General features: G+C 33.3%; 2 protein-coding genes across 11 annotated transcripts; one reads left to right on the top strand and one right to left on the bottom strand.

Moving 5' to 3' along the window:
• Window positions 1-180: 180 nt before the first annotated feature.
• Polo (Serine/threonine-protein kinase polo) lies at window positions 181-6,685 on the bottom strand. 3 transcript variants are annotated; one of them, XM_070669449.1, is made up of 8 exons: window positions 6,534-6,685; window positions 6,127-6,444; window positions 4,854-5,078; window positions 4,567-4,784; window positions 4,014-4,309; window positions 3,619-3,918; window positions 3,065-3,465; window positions 1,078-2,692 (listed from the first exon to the last, which is right to left on the bottom strand). In XM_070669449.1, exons 2-8 carry the CDS (start codon window positions 6,214-6,216, stop codon window positions 2,495-2,497), a joined length of 1,728 nt encoding a protein of 575 aa, XP_070525550.1. In that variant the 5' UTR covers window positions 6,217-6,444; window positions 6,534-6,685; the 3' UTR covers window positions 1,078-2,494. The 3 variants fall into 3 exon arrangements, with proteins under 3 accessions (XP_070525551.1, XP_070525550.1, XP_070525549.1); XM_070669448.1 differs by having other exon boundaries at window positions 6,524-6,679; XM_070669450.1 differs by lacking the exon at window positions 6,534-6,685 and having other exon boundaries at window positions 181-2,692; window positions 6,127-6,222.
• A 945-nt stretch (window positions 6,686-7,630) lies between these two features.
• LOC139109990 (keratin, type I cytoskeletal 9) lies at window positions 7,631-17,580 on the top strand. Of its 8 annotated transcripts, none has more exons than XM_070669461.1 (11): window positions 7,631-8,000; window positions 8,452-8,558; window positions 8,804-8,953; window positions 9,042-9,248; window positions 9,361-9,555; window positions 9,635-9,797; window positions 9,937-10,048; window positions 10,526-10,657; window positions 11,636-11,677; window positions 15,008-15,103; window positions 15,249-15,981. In XM_070669461.1, exons 2-10 carry the CDS (start codon window positions 8,464-8,466, stop codon window positions 15,091-15,093), a joined length of 1,182 nt encoding a protein of 393 aa, XP_070525562.1. In that variant the 5' UTR covers window positions 7,631-8,000; window positions 8,452-8,463; the 3' UTR covers window positions 15,094-15,103; window positions 15,249-15,981. The 8 variants fall into 8 exon arrangements, 6 of the variants coding, with proteins under 6 accessions (XP_070525562.1, XP_070525560.1, XP_070525561.1 ...); XR_011546926.1 differs by lacking the exons at window positions 15,008-15,103; window positions 15,249-15,981 and adding exons at window positions 17,020-17,139; window positions 17,259-17,580 and having other exon boundaries at window positions 7,634-8,000; XM_070669459.1 differs by having other exon boundaries at window positions 15,008-15,981.
• The last annotated feature ends 152 nt before the right edge of the window (window positions 17,581-17,732 follow it).

Consider the following 17,732-nt stretch of genomic DNA (forward strand, 5'->3'; position numbering starts at 1 on the left):
TAATTTATAAGAATATAAATATTACGAGTAGTTCTGACAAAAGTAGAATAAACAGTTTAAAATATAAAAAATTATATAACAATACTCGAATTTTCATTTAAAGACTATCTATCTAGCCAAGAGTGCTGGCAAAAGTATATTTTTACGTTCACTCTGTTTGAAATCTACATACAAAAATGCTTGTATTTAAAAAAGGAAAAAAACAGTTTATTTATCATACTTTTTTCAAAACAGCGTTATACGTATATTAATGCATCGTAAAAATATTATTCTAACAATTTTTGTCTAAACTTAAACTACCTCGCTTGTGAGCGCCCCATTCACCTTCTTCAGGGTTATTCGCATATTCTCTTTATATACATATACTAATCATAATTTGTTTAAATGTTATCTAATTATTTATAAATGTTCCTCGCATTTGTATTCTCAACTTAACATAATATAACGTCATTAGTCAAGCTGATATTACTTGTTTCAAGTGGCACTTAATGATTGTTATCGTCCCTGTTGTTATTCTTAAATCAATTTTGTTACACAAAGATAACTATATATTCCTCCTACCGTCCAGCTTCGTCATGAGAATTACACATCAAATCTCTACGAAAGTTTCCCGGTATTCTTCCAACATGAAATATTTATTCGAATTCAAAGACCTTTTAATTTTACATCGTTAAATTTCCATCATTATACAGATGTTTTAATTTTTGTAGTAACTCATTTACATGTCTGAATTTTTTATCAAATTAAAATTGTGCAGTTTAAGAGAAAGTATAGAAACTTTCGTAATGATTCAATATTATATGTTATAATAATCCTACAAAAATTGATGTATTATATGTAACAAATCTAATATTAGAAAAGAAAATCTTACAGTATAACATATGCAATGTATATTCGCGCTTGATTCAGTTAATACTAGTCAGTTTAGTTCTATAAAAAATATAGTCTTTGTATAATCTCTGTATCTCGCAAAATAGTCTTCATATACAAAGTAATTCGATGCAATTGACTCCGCATTTTCTCATAACGGTTTCTAATCGATCGAAGCAATGCGAGAAAGTACAATTACTCACTAGATTTATCGTTAGAAACAATCAATCTATTTTTTTCTTTCGTATTTCGGTTTTCATTCTATGAAATTTCTGACCAAATTAACTGTATTCAATCCTAACAAGTTTCTGTAAGCAACTATTACTTGACAAAAATATTAAAGACAATTAAGCATAAATAAATAACCGTTAAATCACCGTTACTAGGTTTATAAATTTTTAAGACCCTTTTTATAGCATATTTTCTGAAATTTAAATTATAAAGTTGTAAGATAAAACTTGTAAAATATAAGATCGTTACATTTTCTGTTTTGTACAAGAAAATAATTATGAGAAAAACAATTTTATCGAATACATAAAGTGTTTGCGATGAAAAAGTAGGAGAAATAATCACGATGTATTTGTTTCGTCATTTGTTATTCGTTTATGTATTTTTTGAAATAGTTAATATATTGTCGATTACGTCATAACTGAAACAGTTAAGCTTTAAGCAAGTCGATACAAAATTTGATTGGAACAATCTCACCTCGAACATTTTCTTCAATCAACACGCCGCAATCTGCGTGTCGTTGTTACTAGTATTTAATAATTTTTATTCGGGCTAAAATCGCACTGCTTCGAACGGGTTTGCTAGACAATTTTCAGCTTCAACAAATCTTCAAAAGCGAGGAATAAACACTGCATCAGTCAGAGGACTAGCTTTTGCAGGTCCCTCATCTGAGCTACGGCAATAGAATCAAACGTTAGATTGCACCACTCAGTCGAATTACGATTACTTTAATGCTCTGTCCCGCTATCTTTACTTTTTTATGCAAATAAACACCATGCGGGACCAATTTTCATTTATTTGCAAAGTTAGAGCAAAATATCTTTTAAGTGGTTGTCATGGATTAATGAAGATGAGGAGTTTCTCGCAATATTCTTGATCAAAATTAAAGGAAATTGAAGGAATGTCGGAAGCTAACAAATAAAAGAATTTAACGTAAAAGTCGTAGACATTGGTCGAAATTAATCGGGATTTTTAAAATCATGATTTCAATACTATTTTTGGAAATGCCAGATTATTGATATCCAATCAATTAAAATTAAGTAATATGTTCGGCACTATGCACAGCTAGTAACGGTGGGATGTACCTTCTCGCAAAATGTTTCACCTTTATTGGTCCCTTCTCTCTCTTTCGTAAATGATAAAAAAAAGAAAGAAAAAAAGATTACCTAGCAAAATTCTATACGTTTGTATAAAAACCGGGCAAAGGAAGAGGGAAAATTATGCATGATCTGTAAGTTTCATTTGCCTACTTCTCTCCCTCCCTCTTTCGCTACAAAGATAGCACTATTAGAAAATAAATACATATGTCGCATTTCTCTAAAATTAACTTATAGTACCAAAAGAGGTGCGACATTTGCTATTTTTCTTCTTTCTCTTTCGATTTCCTTGAGTGATTTTATCGAGCTTGAGAGTTGGTTAACATCAACCTGATCTTCTCATAAGCGTACATCAGATTTTCTGCCAATCCTTTACAGCAACCATTTTTTTCGATAGTTTGGAATCTGTAAGTCTTGAAGTTCTTGTCGTGATCAATATAAGTGACTGCTGTCATTAATGGGCACATGATGATCTTTGCGTGATCTAGGAAGTTAATCTGAAAAAATAATTTAATACTTTTACTTATCACAAAATAATAATAACAGTGCTACTATACACTAATTATGTTTTGTTGTTAATAAGTATGAAAAAAAAAACTTAAGATACCAAGAAAATCAAAATTATTAATAAAAAAAAAAAAATTAAGAATATTCTTAATAATCAAATACCAGATTAATCAATATACAGGGTATTCGCGATCAAACGCGATATAAGACTTTTTTACTTGTCTCCGCAAGCCTTACCCATCTTTAAAATTACCTTCATTTAATTGCGGAAACCCTGTATATTAATTATGTACCTGTAGGCGCGCATATATGTATATACTACACATAGTCAATAAAATTAGAGATAATTAATCAATACTTACTTGTACTGTGCCATTAGTTAGTTGCATTACCACAGCAGTTTGAGTCCTAAACCATTGATGTATATAGGGTATTCTAGAAAGAGAGTCACTTTGTTTCACCACGATAGAACCACCTGCTTTCATTAAGTGTTCGTTCATGTATTTCAAAAAGAAGTTCATCAATTTCATTTTCTTTTCAAGATGGGTCGGATATTCCTTGACCGTGTAGTACAACTCATCGCCATCGCGATTAATATAATGAATATTGTAACCATTCGCCATCATAATTAAACGCGTGCCATCATTGTACATCACGCCAACACTATCATCGGACAATTGATATCCAAAGCCGTATTTATCCGAGTAATCCACCCACTTGCTGATCCAAATCACAGGTTGTGCTGCCGGATCAGTCAATTCGTCTGAAAATTTTTTTAAACCGTTTTTATAATATTACCCGATCATACTAGAGCAATTAGTTTTTTTTTCTCTTTATCTTAGAGAGAGAAAGAAAGAAATAGAAAGAGAAGGAGAGAGAGAGAGAGAGAGAGCAATTAATAATTCTTCTAACATACCCGCCGAAGAAATTGTGTCTCTAGCAGGATTAGCTCTTAGCACGCCAGCTATTTGCTCTTTCAATGTATAAAGCATCTTTTTGATATCAAGATTGACACACACTTTCTGTGGTTCAATGACATCAATATTAGGTTTAATCTTTCGTGATGGACTATTTGCTCGAGAGGTGAGGATCTCCTGCTCCGAGTAGCCATTAAGATTCATCTCACCGAGCGGTTTTCGATTGCAGTGAGATTCGAGCATGTCTAAACGTGGTGCCATTGTCAGACATGACAGAGGCAAACTTGTTGGCATATATCCTGTAATTATCAAATAATAATTTAATAATGATAATCACAAATAATTAATTTTTAATTTATTAAATAAAAACATCAATTAAATTTTTTCGTCTTACCAGAAGTAAAGAAGGTATCTTTCATTAGTTTGGCAACGGACGGACGTTTTGAAGGATTCAATTGCAACATGTTTGCTACCATGTTCATAGCCGGTTTAGTAATATGTTGCGGAGTTTTATACTGTACTTGTTTGATTCTAGAATACGTTTCCTTCAGGCTTGATGTTTCAAAGGGTGGCTTGCCAACAAGTAGAGTATACATTATACAGCCAATACTCCATATATCAGCCTCATACGAGTGTCCGATTTTTGTGAGCACTTCCGGGGCGATGTAGTTCGGAGTACCACAGACAGTTCTGTTAAAAAAATTATTAACCAATTATCTCATACCAAAATTTCGTGCAAACTGATAAACTTAATTTATTTCTAATATTACAAAAATTAATAAAAATTGTGGAAATAATTTCATGTTAATAAAACATTTAACTTTTAAACAAATTTAATGTTAAACAAAAAATATTGTATATAAGTATTATTTAAAAATTAAATATTAAACTTTTATATTTAAAATAATTTAACTAAATTCATCATAATTCAATGTATTGACAATTACTTTTTTCGTTCACCATCGTGTTCCAATCTAGTTGCCAGTCCAAAATCGCCGATCTTAACTTGCAATTCGTCGTTCAAAAATAAGTTGCCTAATTTTAGATCCCTGTGAATTATTCTATGTTGATGCAAATAAAAAACTCCATCCAAGATCTGTTTCATGAAATATCGTGTTTCACATTCCGACAGTGCTTTCCTGCGTTTGTGCAGTTCCATCATCGACTAAAATATTAAACAATTGTAGGATTAACACAATTGACAATCAGACTAAATATTGTTTCAAACACTTACTCTCTTGCGACAAAGTTCCAAGATGATGTATATATTATTGCTATCGTCAAAGAAACCGTGAAAGCCAACGATGTGTTTATGACTCAAGGTCTGGTGAATCGCAATTTCTTGTGTCATCTTTTCTCTCTGATTGCTTTTTGCCATCAGTGACTTTGGCACGATTTTCCCGGCGAATACATGGTGTGATTTTGACTCAGTAATTTCATAACATTTTGCAAAGCCACCCTATAAAGCAGTAGACAAATAAGAGTAAAAACAACTGTAATTAAAAAAGAGGAAAAAAAGAGCTGATGCTTTAATTATAAAGTTAATTTTCTGCACAAAGTATATTTTAATACCATTTTTAATGACTTTACTACTATATATAATATATTTTAATTAAAATATTTAACAATAAAAAAATCTATAATCTTAAAAAATGAGGTTTCTCTGATACATTCTCTTCAAAAGTAAACTCTTTCAATTGTTTAAAAATTATAGTCTTGAAAAAAGATCAAATAAGAGTTTTATCATTTTTCATAAAGGTAATGTAAAAAAAACCTCTATGCATGTATAAAAAATATATTAAAATATCAAACGATAAAGCTTATGAATGACAGTACTCTTCAAAACTGTTATATTAAAATAAACAATAGAATTTTCATTAAAAATGCAAAGCTTCCCATACAGTTAAAATAAGGTTTAAAAAATTGATTTTAACATAAACCATTTTAGTAATATTCTTCTGTAAAAAAAAAAAAAAAAAACCCTCCTTACATGTTCCAATAATTTTTTTCTAGGAATGTAGATTGACTCCAATCCTAGTTTATCTCATTTTCATCTTTTTCTTAGTTTTGAGTATTCAAAAAAGATAAAAGATAAGACAAAAAACTGAAATAAAGTCTACATTAAGATACAAATTATTTTAGCCGTTTATTAGCGTGCTCAATTGCCAGCAAACGTTGATCCATGTAATCTAAAAACTCCAAAAAATCTCGAAGAAAAATTATATCGATTTCCTACAAACGTCATGATCTTTTTTCTCGTGATAGTACCACGTTTCGTGCGAAACTGCATCTGCGCATCTTTTAACGCGAGTGCAACAAGTGTTTCGGGCGCCAAAGGCTCCCAAGCTTGCATGTGCGTGAACACGAAGCGTTGTCGCAACAGAAATTTGCGCGAGGTGTTGCACATCCTCGTACAGATACCGCGCAAGGTCAAGGCAACGGAGGAAGCTGTTATATCCTCGTGTGACACTGCAAGGTCAAGAAATATACAAGAACAATCTCCTTACCTTCCCAAAGAACCGGCCTTTTAAGTAACTCTTGCCGGTGTTCGTGTCATATATCACGTTGGGTATAGTGCTCTCCTCCTCATTAGACATCGTGTATAGTCAGTGGCAATGGCAGTCGTACTCCTTGTCGTCCGACGTGACGTCGTTGTGCGATGTTGTGTCGCCGCCGGACGCGGTGACGTGATTCAGTAGTCGCGTCGGATGAGATCTCGTTGCGACCCAACGTCGTCGTCGTCGTGGTCGTGTCCCTCGCCTGACGGTCGTCTTCCTTGAGTCACGTTACCGGCCGGCAGAATCGCGCGTATTCAACGTGCACCGCTGCAATGTTACGTTGTCCGTGAGAGACCGTAGCCTGAGAATACGACGGTCAGAGAGAAAAGAAGAACGGCCGTATCACCCCACGCTACCGTACAGTCACCACAGGAAACCCTCAAATCCCGCCGTAGTCGCCTTACTTCTGGTTCAAACCGTCTTACTCTCACCGTCGCAGAGGAAGGTGCAACGGCTCGTTGATTTAAATGACGACCAGCCGACCAATGTCTGCGGCACCGGCTCGATCACGTGACTCTCAGCGAAAGCAGCACGACGCGATCGTTTTGTGTGCCATCTTACGGTCGACAACCTGCCTACTCCACTCGCATTACCTAGCTGTGATTTAACAATCGAATCGATCGCTCTAATCGATTCGTTGTTTAGATATTTAATTGCCTATTGGTCAACTCGGCATAAAAATATTTCTTTCTCCCCAATAGAAAACGCCGGTTGCAACTTACAATATCAAGAAATTTTTTACTTGACAAATGAGATTTTACATTCTTACAAAAAATACATATAATAATGTCTTATTTTAAATTACATCATTAATTTTATCAGCATATTAAAAGACCTATCCAGACAAACAAATGCTTATGCACCTATGCAAGTTTTTCTGGGTAGACCATTAAATAATTATACAGCCATGCTTTCTTAATTTGCGTTCTTCAAATTTTAAATAAATTAAGTTAACACATTTATTGAATCCTGTGAGAAAGAGAGAGAGAGAGAGAGAGAAAACGAGTAAACACGACGCGAACTTGACTTACCCAGTCCTCGCAAATCGATGCTTCTTTTTCCGCTCAACGTTACCCGGACAAGCCGCTCTGAAGCGGCTTCTCGTACGCATATGTTAATCACGTGACCGGTTTCAGCCTCGTGCCAAAGCTCATCACGCAAAATGACACTTCTCTCGAGATTCAGCTAAATTTATTTTACGTTAATAATATATTAATTAATATTACGTTGTGTTATTTTTAGGAAAAAAATTTATAAACAATATAAAGATCATAAATGATTAACTTAATATATTATTAAGACTGGAAAACAGATATGGTGTTCACTACGATGACGGCGGCTAGCGTACGTGACTTTCTCCGTTTTCATCCTCTCCCTCGGCCGCCGAGTACGGGGAGGGGGGAGGTGTAGTAGGCCGCGTTCCCTCTCAGCTCAGTTCAGTCCTCACTCCCCTCTGCTTTGTGACCGGTGCTCCGCAACACATCTATGTGCGCGCCTCGTGTGAAATTCGACGTACTCCACGACAAGGTTACGTACGCTAGCCGCCGTCGCCGCGACTAACACCATATCTGCTATTCAGTGTACACATTATAAATATAATACAAGTAAACCTAACGGCGCCCACAAATTCAAGAAAGCGGATACGTAAGTGGTGTAAGTAATGGCGTCTGCTAGCGTCCTCCCGTTGAGCATGCGCAGGATCTGATCCTCCACTCGCCGATCTCGCGATACTATACTATTTCCGCTACGGACGTCCATTTTGCTCGCTCGTTTTGCGCGAGTGTTTCTGATTTATGAGCCGCTTCTGTCCCCGTCCGCTTATCGTAAGTAAACGCTTGATCAGTCGTATCGTTTCTTGATCCCATGCGGGTCTACATCTTAATTTAATTAAGCTCATTCTGTAAGACAGACGTCTTCACGGAACATTCCGGGATAGCGTCGGTACAGTGATATTGCGGTTCGTTGCGTGCCGCTTTTTCTTAAATGTCTCGCCGACGTCTGAACTAGAGCAAGAAGAGCAAGTAAAAGCACGTCAAAATCACACACGCGTCATAATTCAACATTGCAGTTACGCGAGAAGAACGTTTCTATTGTTGTAGGTTGTATTTGTGTGCAAAAGCATCACGAGCCTAACATTGCAGGGACTGTCTTTTATTAATAGAATTTGAAGACAAAGTATTGCCAAAGACTGCTTCTCCGATTTAATAATTGTTAAATCATGCATTTGCAAATCTGTATAATTTATTTACTTATGTGAATCGTAATATATTACAGAAGATTTGAACAATGGACGGAGCACCAGGGAGTCGAGGTGGATTCCGTGGTCGTGCAGGTCCTGGAGGATTAATGAGGGGCCGTGGGGGTTTTGGAGACAGAGGAAGGTAAGTAACTTTTTGTAAATGCCTTGAAAGATATAAATATGCATATCCTTGTAAATATATATTTCAGGAAATAGTCTCTTTAAAACTACATTTAACATTATAATATATGTAAATATTTATGTACTTCAATGCCTTAGCAATAAATAAATCGACAAATTTGATACAATTTTGAATATATAGAAATGCCAATGTAATATATTATATAATAAATTATTAAAAAATCTTTTTGCACCGTTTTGTAACAGAGGTGGCCCTTTACGTGGTGGTAATATGATGCGAGGTGGACGAGGCAATGGGCCTGGTGGTGGCATGAGAGGAGGACCACCTATGAGAGGCAGAGGTGGACCTCCTGGAAGAGGTGGTCGTGGTGGACATGGTGGACATTTTCCTCCAGGGTAAGCATTTCACTAATATGTACTTTTTGTCTAATAATATAAAAAATACTTATGTGATTAAAATATTGTCAATTTATTATTTACATAGACCACCAGAACCAGGAATGTCCAGTGGTCCTGGAGGTGGACCACCACCTTTGGGCATGGGTGGCCCTCCGCGAGGCGGTGGTGGAAGAGGTGGTGGAAATAATAATTTCCGCAATAGAGGCAGAGGTGATTTTGGCAGAGGAGACAATCGTGGAGGTAGCAACAATTTCCGAGGTCGTGGCATGGATAGAAGTAGGGGAGGATCCAGGTGAAGCTAAATCTTTGCTTTAAAATAATTTATAAATATATGTGATGAAAATCTAATTAATGTATGAAAATATATTACTTTTTTTTAATTTAAATACAATTCGCAATTCTAGAGGAGGATCGAGCAGAGGCGGACCAAATCGTGGAGGTTTCTCTGATCGTGGTGGTCGCGGATCTAGTGCAGGACGTGGTGGTCCTCCTACAAAACGAGGAGGAGGCCCACCTAGTTCCAGCGGACCTTCTAAAAGGCCGCGCTTTGATCAACCGTCTTCCCAGTCATCTAATGGTTATGCGTCTCAAGCACCTAAGTAATTATCTTAGGAATTTTTGTTTGTAATATTTTAATTTTTCTTTTTGTGTTAAAAATTAAAAATTAATTTAATATAGTCAAGGCGGTTACGGAGGTTCAAGTAACACTTACGGCGGTCAACAACCGCAACAACAACAACCAGTAGGATATGGTGGCGGTGGCTATGGCTCTCAACAAGGTTACACACAATCTTATCAGGGCTACGAAAGCTATCAGCAACCGCAAGACTACGGCCAAACGGTAAATGAACTTGACATAAATAATTAAATGTGTTTTAATTACAATTAAAATCTATATATTATCTTAATGTAATATTTTAAAATAGTTATGTGTTTTTAATTAAAAGAACTTGTGGTTATTTAGTCTCTTTTGATCTTAGGGTTATCCACCGTCCGCACCAGACAGTAGATACGGCGGAGCATCATCGGTTTCAGCTGCAGGAGGATTCGGTGCTAACGATCCCTACAGTTATGGCAAAGCTCCGCCATCAGGTACGTAGTAGATATAAGTAAAAACTAAAAGAGATACGAAAAAAACGTTTGTCTGAAACATTTTTTGTATCTCTTTTAGTTTTTAAAAAAATCGACTGTACAACATAAAATAGATCACCTTGTATAACACGTATTGTCACTTTTATTACAACTTGTACATATATTTTTGTTCAATTAATTTTAATCAATCCTTAGCTCACTGTTTTTCTTCTCTCTTCCAAAATCGCTAAAGTTTTAACTTTTAATTTCAACAATAACATATTTCTTGTAATAATAGTTTAAAACAGAAATTAAAGTTGATGAATTATTAATTGATTAAAATTAACATATTTTTGATGTTACATTAATAATACTTGCAAATGTCTCGGGTACCGAAAAATCAAAGTTTGTGACAATCAACTGATCTAGTATTCGAATGTCGAATGAACAGATTGCAAGAATCATATAGTTAATTAATATTACGTAATGCATGTCTAGCTAATTACCAGCAGGAGGCAGTGTCATCCGCAGGGCCGGGGGGCGGAGGCGATTTTGTTTCTATGAACCTATATGACGACCGATCTAATGTCAACATAATCGACCGGGGTGATTACTCGACGCAACCTTACGGTTAGTTTCGTTCGCTGTCACCATACCGCTCATTTTATATACAGTTCATTAATTACAACCGTTAGAGCTTAAGGACGCGTTTACTATCGAGATGAAATGTCGACTTATCTGTCCAGAAAGATTTTTTACAGAAACATATCAGAATCAGGATATAACTGTTTTTAACAAGTAATTTTACGTTTCTCGATAGTAAATAAGTTCTTGAAGATCACTTTGACTCGATATTTCGAGCGATAAATTCGTTCATATAATAAAATCGTCAAACATGATCCGATAAGACGAGAAACAATCTAATTCAGTTTGCAAAAAAAGAAAAAAAAAAAAAAGAACATATACTTGAGAATTATTTTATCACAAATCCAGATTTATATAAACTTGATACTTTGATTTCCTTGAAATATTGCTAAAATACAAGTTTTCTTTTGGAAACTGAATTTTTCTTTATGTTCTTTTTTCTTCTCAAATACTTTAATTTTGATATTACTAAATCCGTGTGTAGAGATTTGCTTATTTTTTTCTGAACTGTATTCTGTTCGTGATTGATGCGAAAAAGTTGCGTAGAGTTACACAAATCCCATTCCGGATGTGATAAAAAAATCACATGTTGATATAGATTTTTGCATCAAGACACCAGCACTGCAACACTGCCTCCTGCCATCTTTCACTCCAGAAGAAGTACAAGGTGTCCGTAAAACGTGCAATGTTTTTCTCACTTAATAATACAACAAAAATGTGTATATGTGTATAGATTATCGTATTATCATCGATTATTATTTATGTTTTTTACTATCATTTTTTAGAATATTTTCCATAATTTTATGTTACTTAATACATTTTATATTTTTAACTTAATTTAATATTATATAAATTAAATTTAGTTAAAAAATTAAAAAAAAAATACAATAAAAAAAATGTTACTTTTAAGTCGTTCGCTTTTATTTTTGGCATTTTTTAACAAAGGTGTTCTTATGATTGCAGATTATCCAAATCAGGACAGTGTTTATGGAAAACAGGACTATGGTAAGTACAACTCGCAATACAGAAAAATTCATTGATAAAAAAAAAGATTTAGCTAAGTTTATTGAAAAAGGAAATGTGTAAGATCTAGATACAAAAACTATTAAATAAGTCATAATAATATAGGACGCATTCAAGAAAAAAATATTTAAAAGGTACAAAGAATGATATAAAAAAAGACGTAATGTATCGATATTAATTTATATGCAACATTTATACACATTTTCGTGTTTTGACAAGAAAATATTTCATAAAATTCGAGAGATTTTGATGAAATTTTGTTATATACAAAATAATAACCGGGGTGGATTATTCAAATAATTCCAAAAGATTTTGTGAATTTGAAATATGCGATTTCCAAACCATCAAAGAAATTTAGTTGAAAATTCAGTTAAAAGTGATAATACCGCACACAATGTAACGGTTTGTAACACAAAAAAGAATGTGTATCTAGGGTCGGACGTAGCATTATAATGAAATTATTTTACGCTGTGTTAGGTACGAATGCAATATTACAAGAAATATTTAAAGACATTACTAACCATTATTCGCAGTACACCAAAACGTTTGCAATATATCATGAGAACACTCGCAGTACTAAAAGAAGTATTTGCAGTTCTACAAAGGCGGCTTTTAACATAAAAGCATTTGCAATATCATACAGAACGTAAAATCGTAGAAAAAGATTCCTGCCAGATTGTCTGCATAGTGGAAAATGTTTACAAGATTTTTGCAGTGTTTGAAAGCATTAGCAAGATTAAAAAACCGTCCACGAAAATAAAATGTTCGATAATAACAATAAAGCTGATTGAGGAATCCATTTTCCTAGTATTTAAGAATCGATAAAAGGCAAATGAAATTGTGGCGTGCACTTCTGTACACACGTAACATATACATATATAAAAATGTCGAAAAATAGGCAGGTAAAGACAGATAGGTAGCGATTATATCAGAAGAATTTATATGAAATAGGGCGTTCAATTTTTGTGTATATGTATATGAGAAGCAGGATCACTAATTTAATTTCTCAAGTAATGGAACGGAGGAGCTATGGTTGTTTGCAGGTGGCAGTGCTGGTTACCAAAACGCCCAGTCTCAACGACGTTATTAAAGATATTCGTCACTTAATTAAACAATCCGCTCATTAATTTTGTATCTAAGTAGACAACAATTTTCCCAGGCGAAAAAAAAAACAAAAAAAAAAAAAAAACAGATCGAATTTGCTTCCCGCACGAGAAAGAGAATGACATTCTCTTGTATTAAAAATGCGAGATTCCATTGTTGGTAAAAGAACAATGACAATCGAGGGAATCTGGAAGTAAAATGACGATACATTTTTAGAACCGAAATATGGACAATGATGCACGACAAGCAGTTTATCGCGTTTCTTGCAATGCTCTAATTTGACGCATGCACCTATATAGCGTCGAGAAAGTTGGGAATTAATTTTAGAAAAAGTAAATACGTAATATATATATATATATATATATATATATACGTATCAAATTTATTTTGCAAATGTAAAATATTTTTACTTTTATTGAAAGGATTTAGTTTAATAATTCTCACGTTCGAAGAACTGTTTCGCCCTTAATAGTTAAAAATATCTTTTCATTGATTCCCAGCTACTTGAGTAGCATTGCTCCGCGTCACTTTGCTTCCAAGACTTTTATTTTTGCTTGCTTTATCTTTGTCTCGTGCGCGTCGAACAAACATGATTAATATACTGCTTGATAATATAAAAACATACATATTTTATACTTGACAATTAGCGTATATATACATACACTACATTATCTCACTACTGTCGCTTATACGACAATCTACGATTAAGTCCTGGTAGAGCGGTAATTCGCTCAACCGTTTTCTCCTCACGATTTGCGTAGCATAATTTAACATAACAGTAATGATTAAAGAAAAATCAGCAATGACGAAAGCGATAATAACGACACTGTAAGTCTGGCGTCCTGTTTTGTAAATAGAGGTCTTAAATAAACCCTATCCTTATGGGGAGAAAAAGCCGTGGCAAACGCGCGATGTAGAACTGTGTACTTCATTCTTGGAGGCTTAGAAGAAAAGTAACGTTATACATGAACATAAATCTTTTTTTAACGTAGTTTAACAGTTGTTCATTTAATTAATATCCAAAGCTTATATTTTTAATTAGAATTAATTGAAAACATGAGATATTCTTTTGGACTTATTGGAAAGATTATATATATTTAGTAACTTATTGTAATACTTGTTTGCCAAAATTATCTGTTTTATCATTTATTGTAATTTTTGTTAATAATAGACTCATCATTTTATAATTTATAATATACATATAAATAATTCTGCAATCTCTATTGTTAGGTAAATAATGTCACAATTGTCGTCAATAATCAATCGTTTTTAATATCGTTATTAATATCATATACTGGAGACAATCGTCAATTAACAATTAAATTAATCAAATAATTTTTTACAAAATTAAATAAAGATAGGAAATTCGTTTTTTTCGTCACAGTTGGCTATGATTGCGGAAAGGCACATGAATCTCAATATGAGATTTCTTTTCTCGACAGAGAATGAGTTGGTCGGTCAGTCGAAAAGAACCGAATAGGAATAGTAAATCTAACAATTCCTATATAATGCATAAATCTCTGTCGTGCATTATTTTATATTACTTAACGAAACTTACTTGAATAATTTGTACTGTGTTTATTGTATACGATACGTCTTTTATTAATAACTCTATTATAGCGCATCATGTTATGTCCCAATTTATTGTAAATGATCGCTCGATAAAAATGAAAGAAACATTGAAAAAAGAAGCTCGAGAATATTAATACGAAGACTCATACCCTCACCTTTGTCGTCACCTTACCTCACAGAGAAAATAAAATAAAAACCAGCAACTGCCCTAGACAGATAGGTTAATCGAAAAATTAATGAGTATGGGCGAATACATGTGATGATTTAGACAAAACACTATCTTGGCAAAATAGTTTTAAAAAGTAGGTATACGTATAGTATGTCAACACTTTTGAAAAATATACACAGTAGAGTTAGAAATTATTTTAGGTGAGAGTTATTCGACTGCTCTTTGACGAAATTTTCAGTCGTTTGGAGTCGATCTTTTCTTTAAGGAATATTCCAAAGGCGTTTTTAGATTATAAGCAATCAAGAATATATACTTTTTTTTTTTTTTTTTTTTTCTAAGTAAGTTCCGAAGATGCGTGAATAGGTGGCAAAATTTTAACGTTTTGTATAACAGTTGAAGATTAATTAGAGGGGTACACTTACTATTAAAAGTTATGATACAGATAATGATCTCCTTGACGTTTTCAGTAAGGAAAAATCGACTCCGAACTAGTCAAAAAATACGTGGACGAAAGGTGAAGAGCCGGAACAAAGAAATAATATCCAAGGTTTAGTTAGAAAAAGGTAAAGGCAAACGGTAAATAAATTATGAAAAAAAATATAATGCAACAGCGTGAAAAGTGTGTAAGATCACATGAGTTTAAAGATTTTATTGTAAAGCACATAAGAAGTTTCGTATATTAATTTTGCAATAACGTTACTATTTCAGGAATATTTCACCTCTGAGTCATACCTAAACATAACGTCGGAAATAATGTGACAAGTCCAGATATCTAAGTAATAAGTAGCCTTCTCTGTTTTTCGTGTTTTCTGGAAAGTTATTTCATTATAACATTTGGTACAATTCGAGTATTATAACTTAAAAAATATGATATAAGAATGATTATAGATCAACATGATGAAATACAACTATAAAAGTAATAAATACAGTAATATGATATATTACATATGTAGAATTATAAAGTATATGTAGGTGTGAAGTTTAAACAGCAAAACATACTTAAAAGGTACTAATAATGACCAAACTTGACGAAAATTTAGTTTATTTCACAGGCGTAGCAACAAGCTGAGATACTTAGGAAATGAATGAAAATCAAAGGGCGAGAGACAGAAAATATTCCTCCAGCAAGAACCATGCCAAATTCGCTAAAGATCACCCTTCCCCGCTTAAAAGAAAAATAATGAATCGATAAATAATAGATGCAGTTCAGTTAGCGCTAAATACATGCGTGGCGCTGACTGGATCGGCATTCAAAGTGGGTAAAGTTATTTTTGTTAATTGCACAAGTGCTCCAGTAATAAATGTACAAGCTTGAGAGCAATAGAGATTAGATAGAGTTTCTGAATTTATATAAAATAGTTGCTTGAGGTTTAGTTTATTACATTGTAAAATGACAATCGCTCGAAAAGTAAGTAAAAAGAAAAAGAAAAAAAAAAAAAAACCTAGTTTACCATAAAAGAAAAGTACTTATAGCTTTTTTTGTGCACAAGATTCTTTTTTTAATTGCGTTTCTCCTGGAACTGAGCAATAATAAATCAAAGACGGTTGTCAATCAATAATAAATATTAACGAAAAGTATGTTATGTGAAAAATGAGAATGGGAAAGAGAACGAGCAAGAAAAAGAGTAATGAGTAACGTGCGTAATGCGAAACGCTAAATATTTAAAATGAAAGTCAAATGCTCGAGTATACCTCAACCCAAAAATTCAGGTGAGTAAATACAAATAAATATCTATCCATTCTTTATGAACACAGCTATCTATTTCCGAAGAAAGGACATATTTATGTATATACATATCTATCTGTATCAGTTTGTTAAGAGAACGATATATTGTTTAGTTAACAGAACTTCGAACTACTGCATTTATCGAGTGTAAAGTGAATTCAGCGAAATGACAAACGTGGTGTGACAACTGATTTCATATAAAAGTGAATCTTTGAAAGACGTTCTAGTGTGTCGCAGGCGATTAGCTTACAAAATACTCTCCATTTAATTGTAACAAAATAAAATTGCGTTTCTTTATCTTTATGTCTCTCGTAGAAACGTTATACTGGAAGTGAAATAAAATCACAACGATCGCAGTAAAAGTGCGTAGAAAGATGGACAGAAAACGTTTGTAGATTCATACTTTTCACGAATATTCGCAATAATAGAACCGTTGTCACTCAGTACAGCTCCTACAAAAAAATTATCTTACCACTTTTATACGCACAGCGGGTGTTGGATCGAACAAAATAATTGAAGGCGCCAAAATCGTTAGGAATGCGCTGTACGGAAAAAAAAAAAAAAAAAAAAGTATAACTGATTCACTCGATAATTAAGTAGGAACGATTTTGAGTAAATGAAGCAAATATTGCAAACGATACTTCGTGAAAGCATATAGACAAGACTAGCTTACATCTCTCAAACGAGTGTGAAATTCATTTCACAGTTTGACCCTTCGATTCCCATCTGATTTACTGATATTTCTTTCTCTAGGTTGATCACAAGTCATCGCCCAATTGTGACGTTCAATGAGATCATCATTCACATGGCATCATCGACTAGCCGCCACATAGTCAGTGTCATAATTACAAAAGCAAAGAAATCACACATCTGGTAAGTTGAAATTAAAGAAAATATTAATATTGCGTGCATTAAAATAGTATTTTAAATATATTTATGTTACTCGAGCAGTGTGTATTTTGTAAATAATGCACGTCATGTACTTTTCTCAGGTGAAAGATGAATAGGAGGCCACATTTCAGAAGTATTCAAGTTACATTTGCATAAGGAACATTCTTTTTTTTGGACATTCATCTTGTTGTTGATCGCTGATCCAGTTGCTTCTTCCTGAAGATCACGACATAAAACTTGGAGTTTGAAGTGGGATCATCGTTTTCTTTTTCTGCAAAGAAGAAATATATGAATGAAACTTTTGTTTGTTTTATATAAAGCCTAGCTTCTGATTATTAACTTGTGAACCATTTTGGTTTTTTTTTTCTTTTTTTTTTATGTTACTTTGATGATAATCTGAATAATAAATAAAAAGTCCTTCAAGTTCCTTAATCGATTTCATCAAACGTGAATTACTTAGTTCCACAAATCTATAACATTAGTATATGAGTTGTAAAAAGTATAGTTAAAAGTTAGGTTAATTAATATAAATTAATAACAGAAAACATTAATTTATTCTTATACATTATATCGAT

Source organism: Cardiocondyla obscurior, linkage group LG19 (assembly GCF_019399895.1).
Source record: "Cardiocondyla obscurior isolate alpha-2009 linkage group LG19, Cobs3.1, whole genome shotgun sequence".
NCBI classification, from domain to species: domain Eukaryota; kingdom Metazoa; phylum Arthropoda; class Insecta; order Hymenoptera; family Formicidae; genus Cardiocondyla; species Cardiocondyla obscurior.

Coding starts and splice junctions, on each gene's coding strand:
- Polo (XM_070669450.1), bottom strand. CDS start 6,216: ATGTCTAATGAGGAGGAGAGCACTATACCCAACGTGATATATGACACG. Junction 4,785..4,853: donor TGGAACTTTGTCGCAAGAGA/GTAAGTGTTTGA, acceptor TTAATATTTTAG/TCGATGATGGAACTGCACAA. Junction 4,310..4,566: donor CACGATGGTGAACGAAAAAA/GTAATTGTCAAT, acceptor TTTTTTTAACAG/AACTGTCTGTGGTACTCCGA.
- LOC139109990 (XM_070669459.1), top strand. CDS start 8,464: ATGGACGGAGCACCAGGGAGTCGAGGTGGATTCCGTGGTCGTGCAGGT. Junction 8,954..9,041: donor GGTGGACATTTTCCTCCAGG/GTAAGCATTTCA, acceptor TTATTTACATAG/ACCACCAGAACCAGGAATGT. Junction 9,798..9,936: donor CGCAAGACTACGGCCAAACG/GTAAATGAACTT, acceptor TTTTGATCTTAG/GGTTATCCACCGTCCGCACC.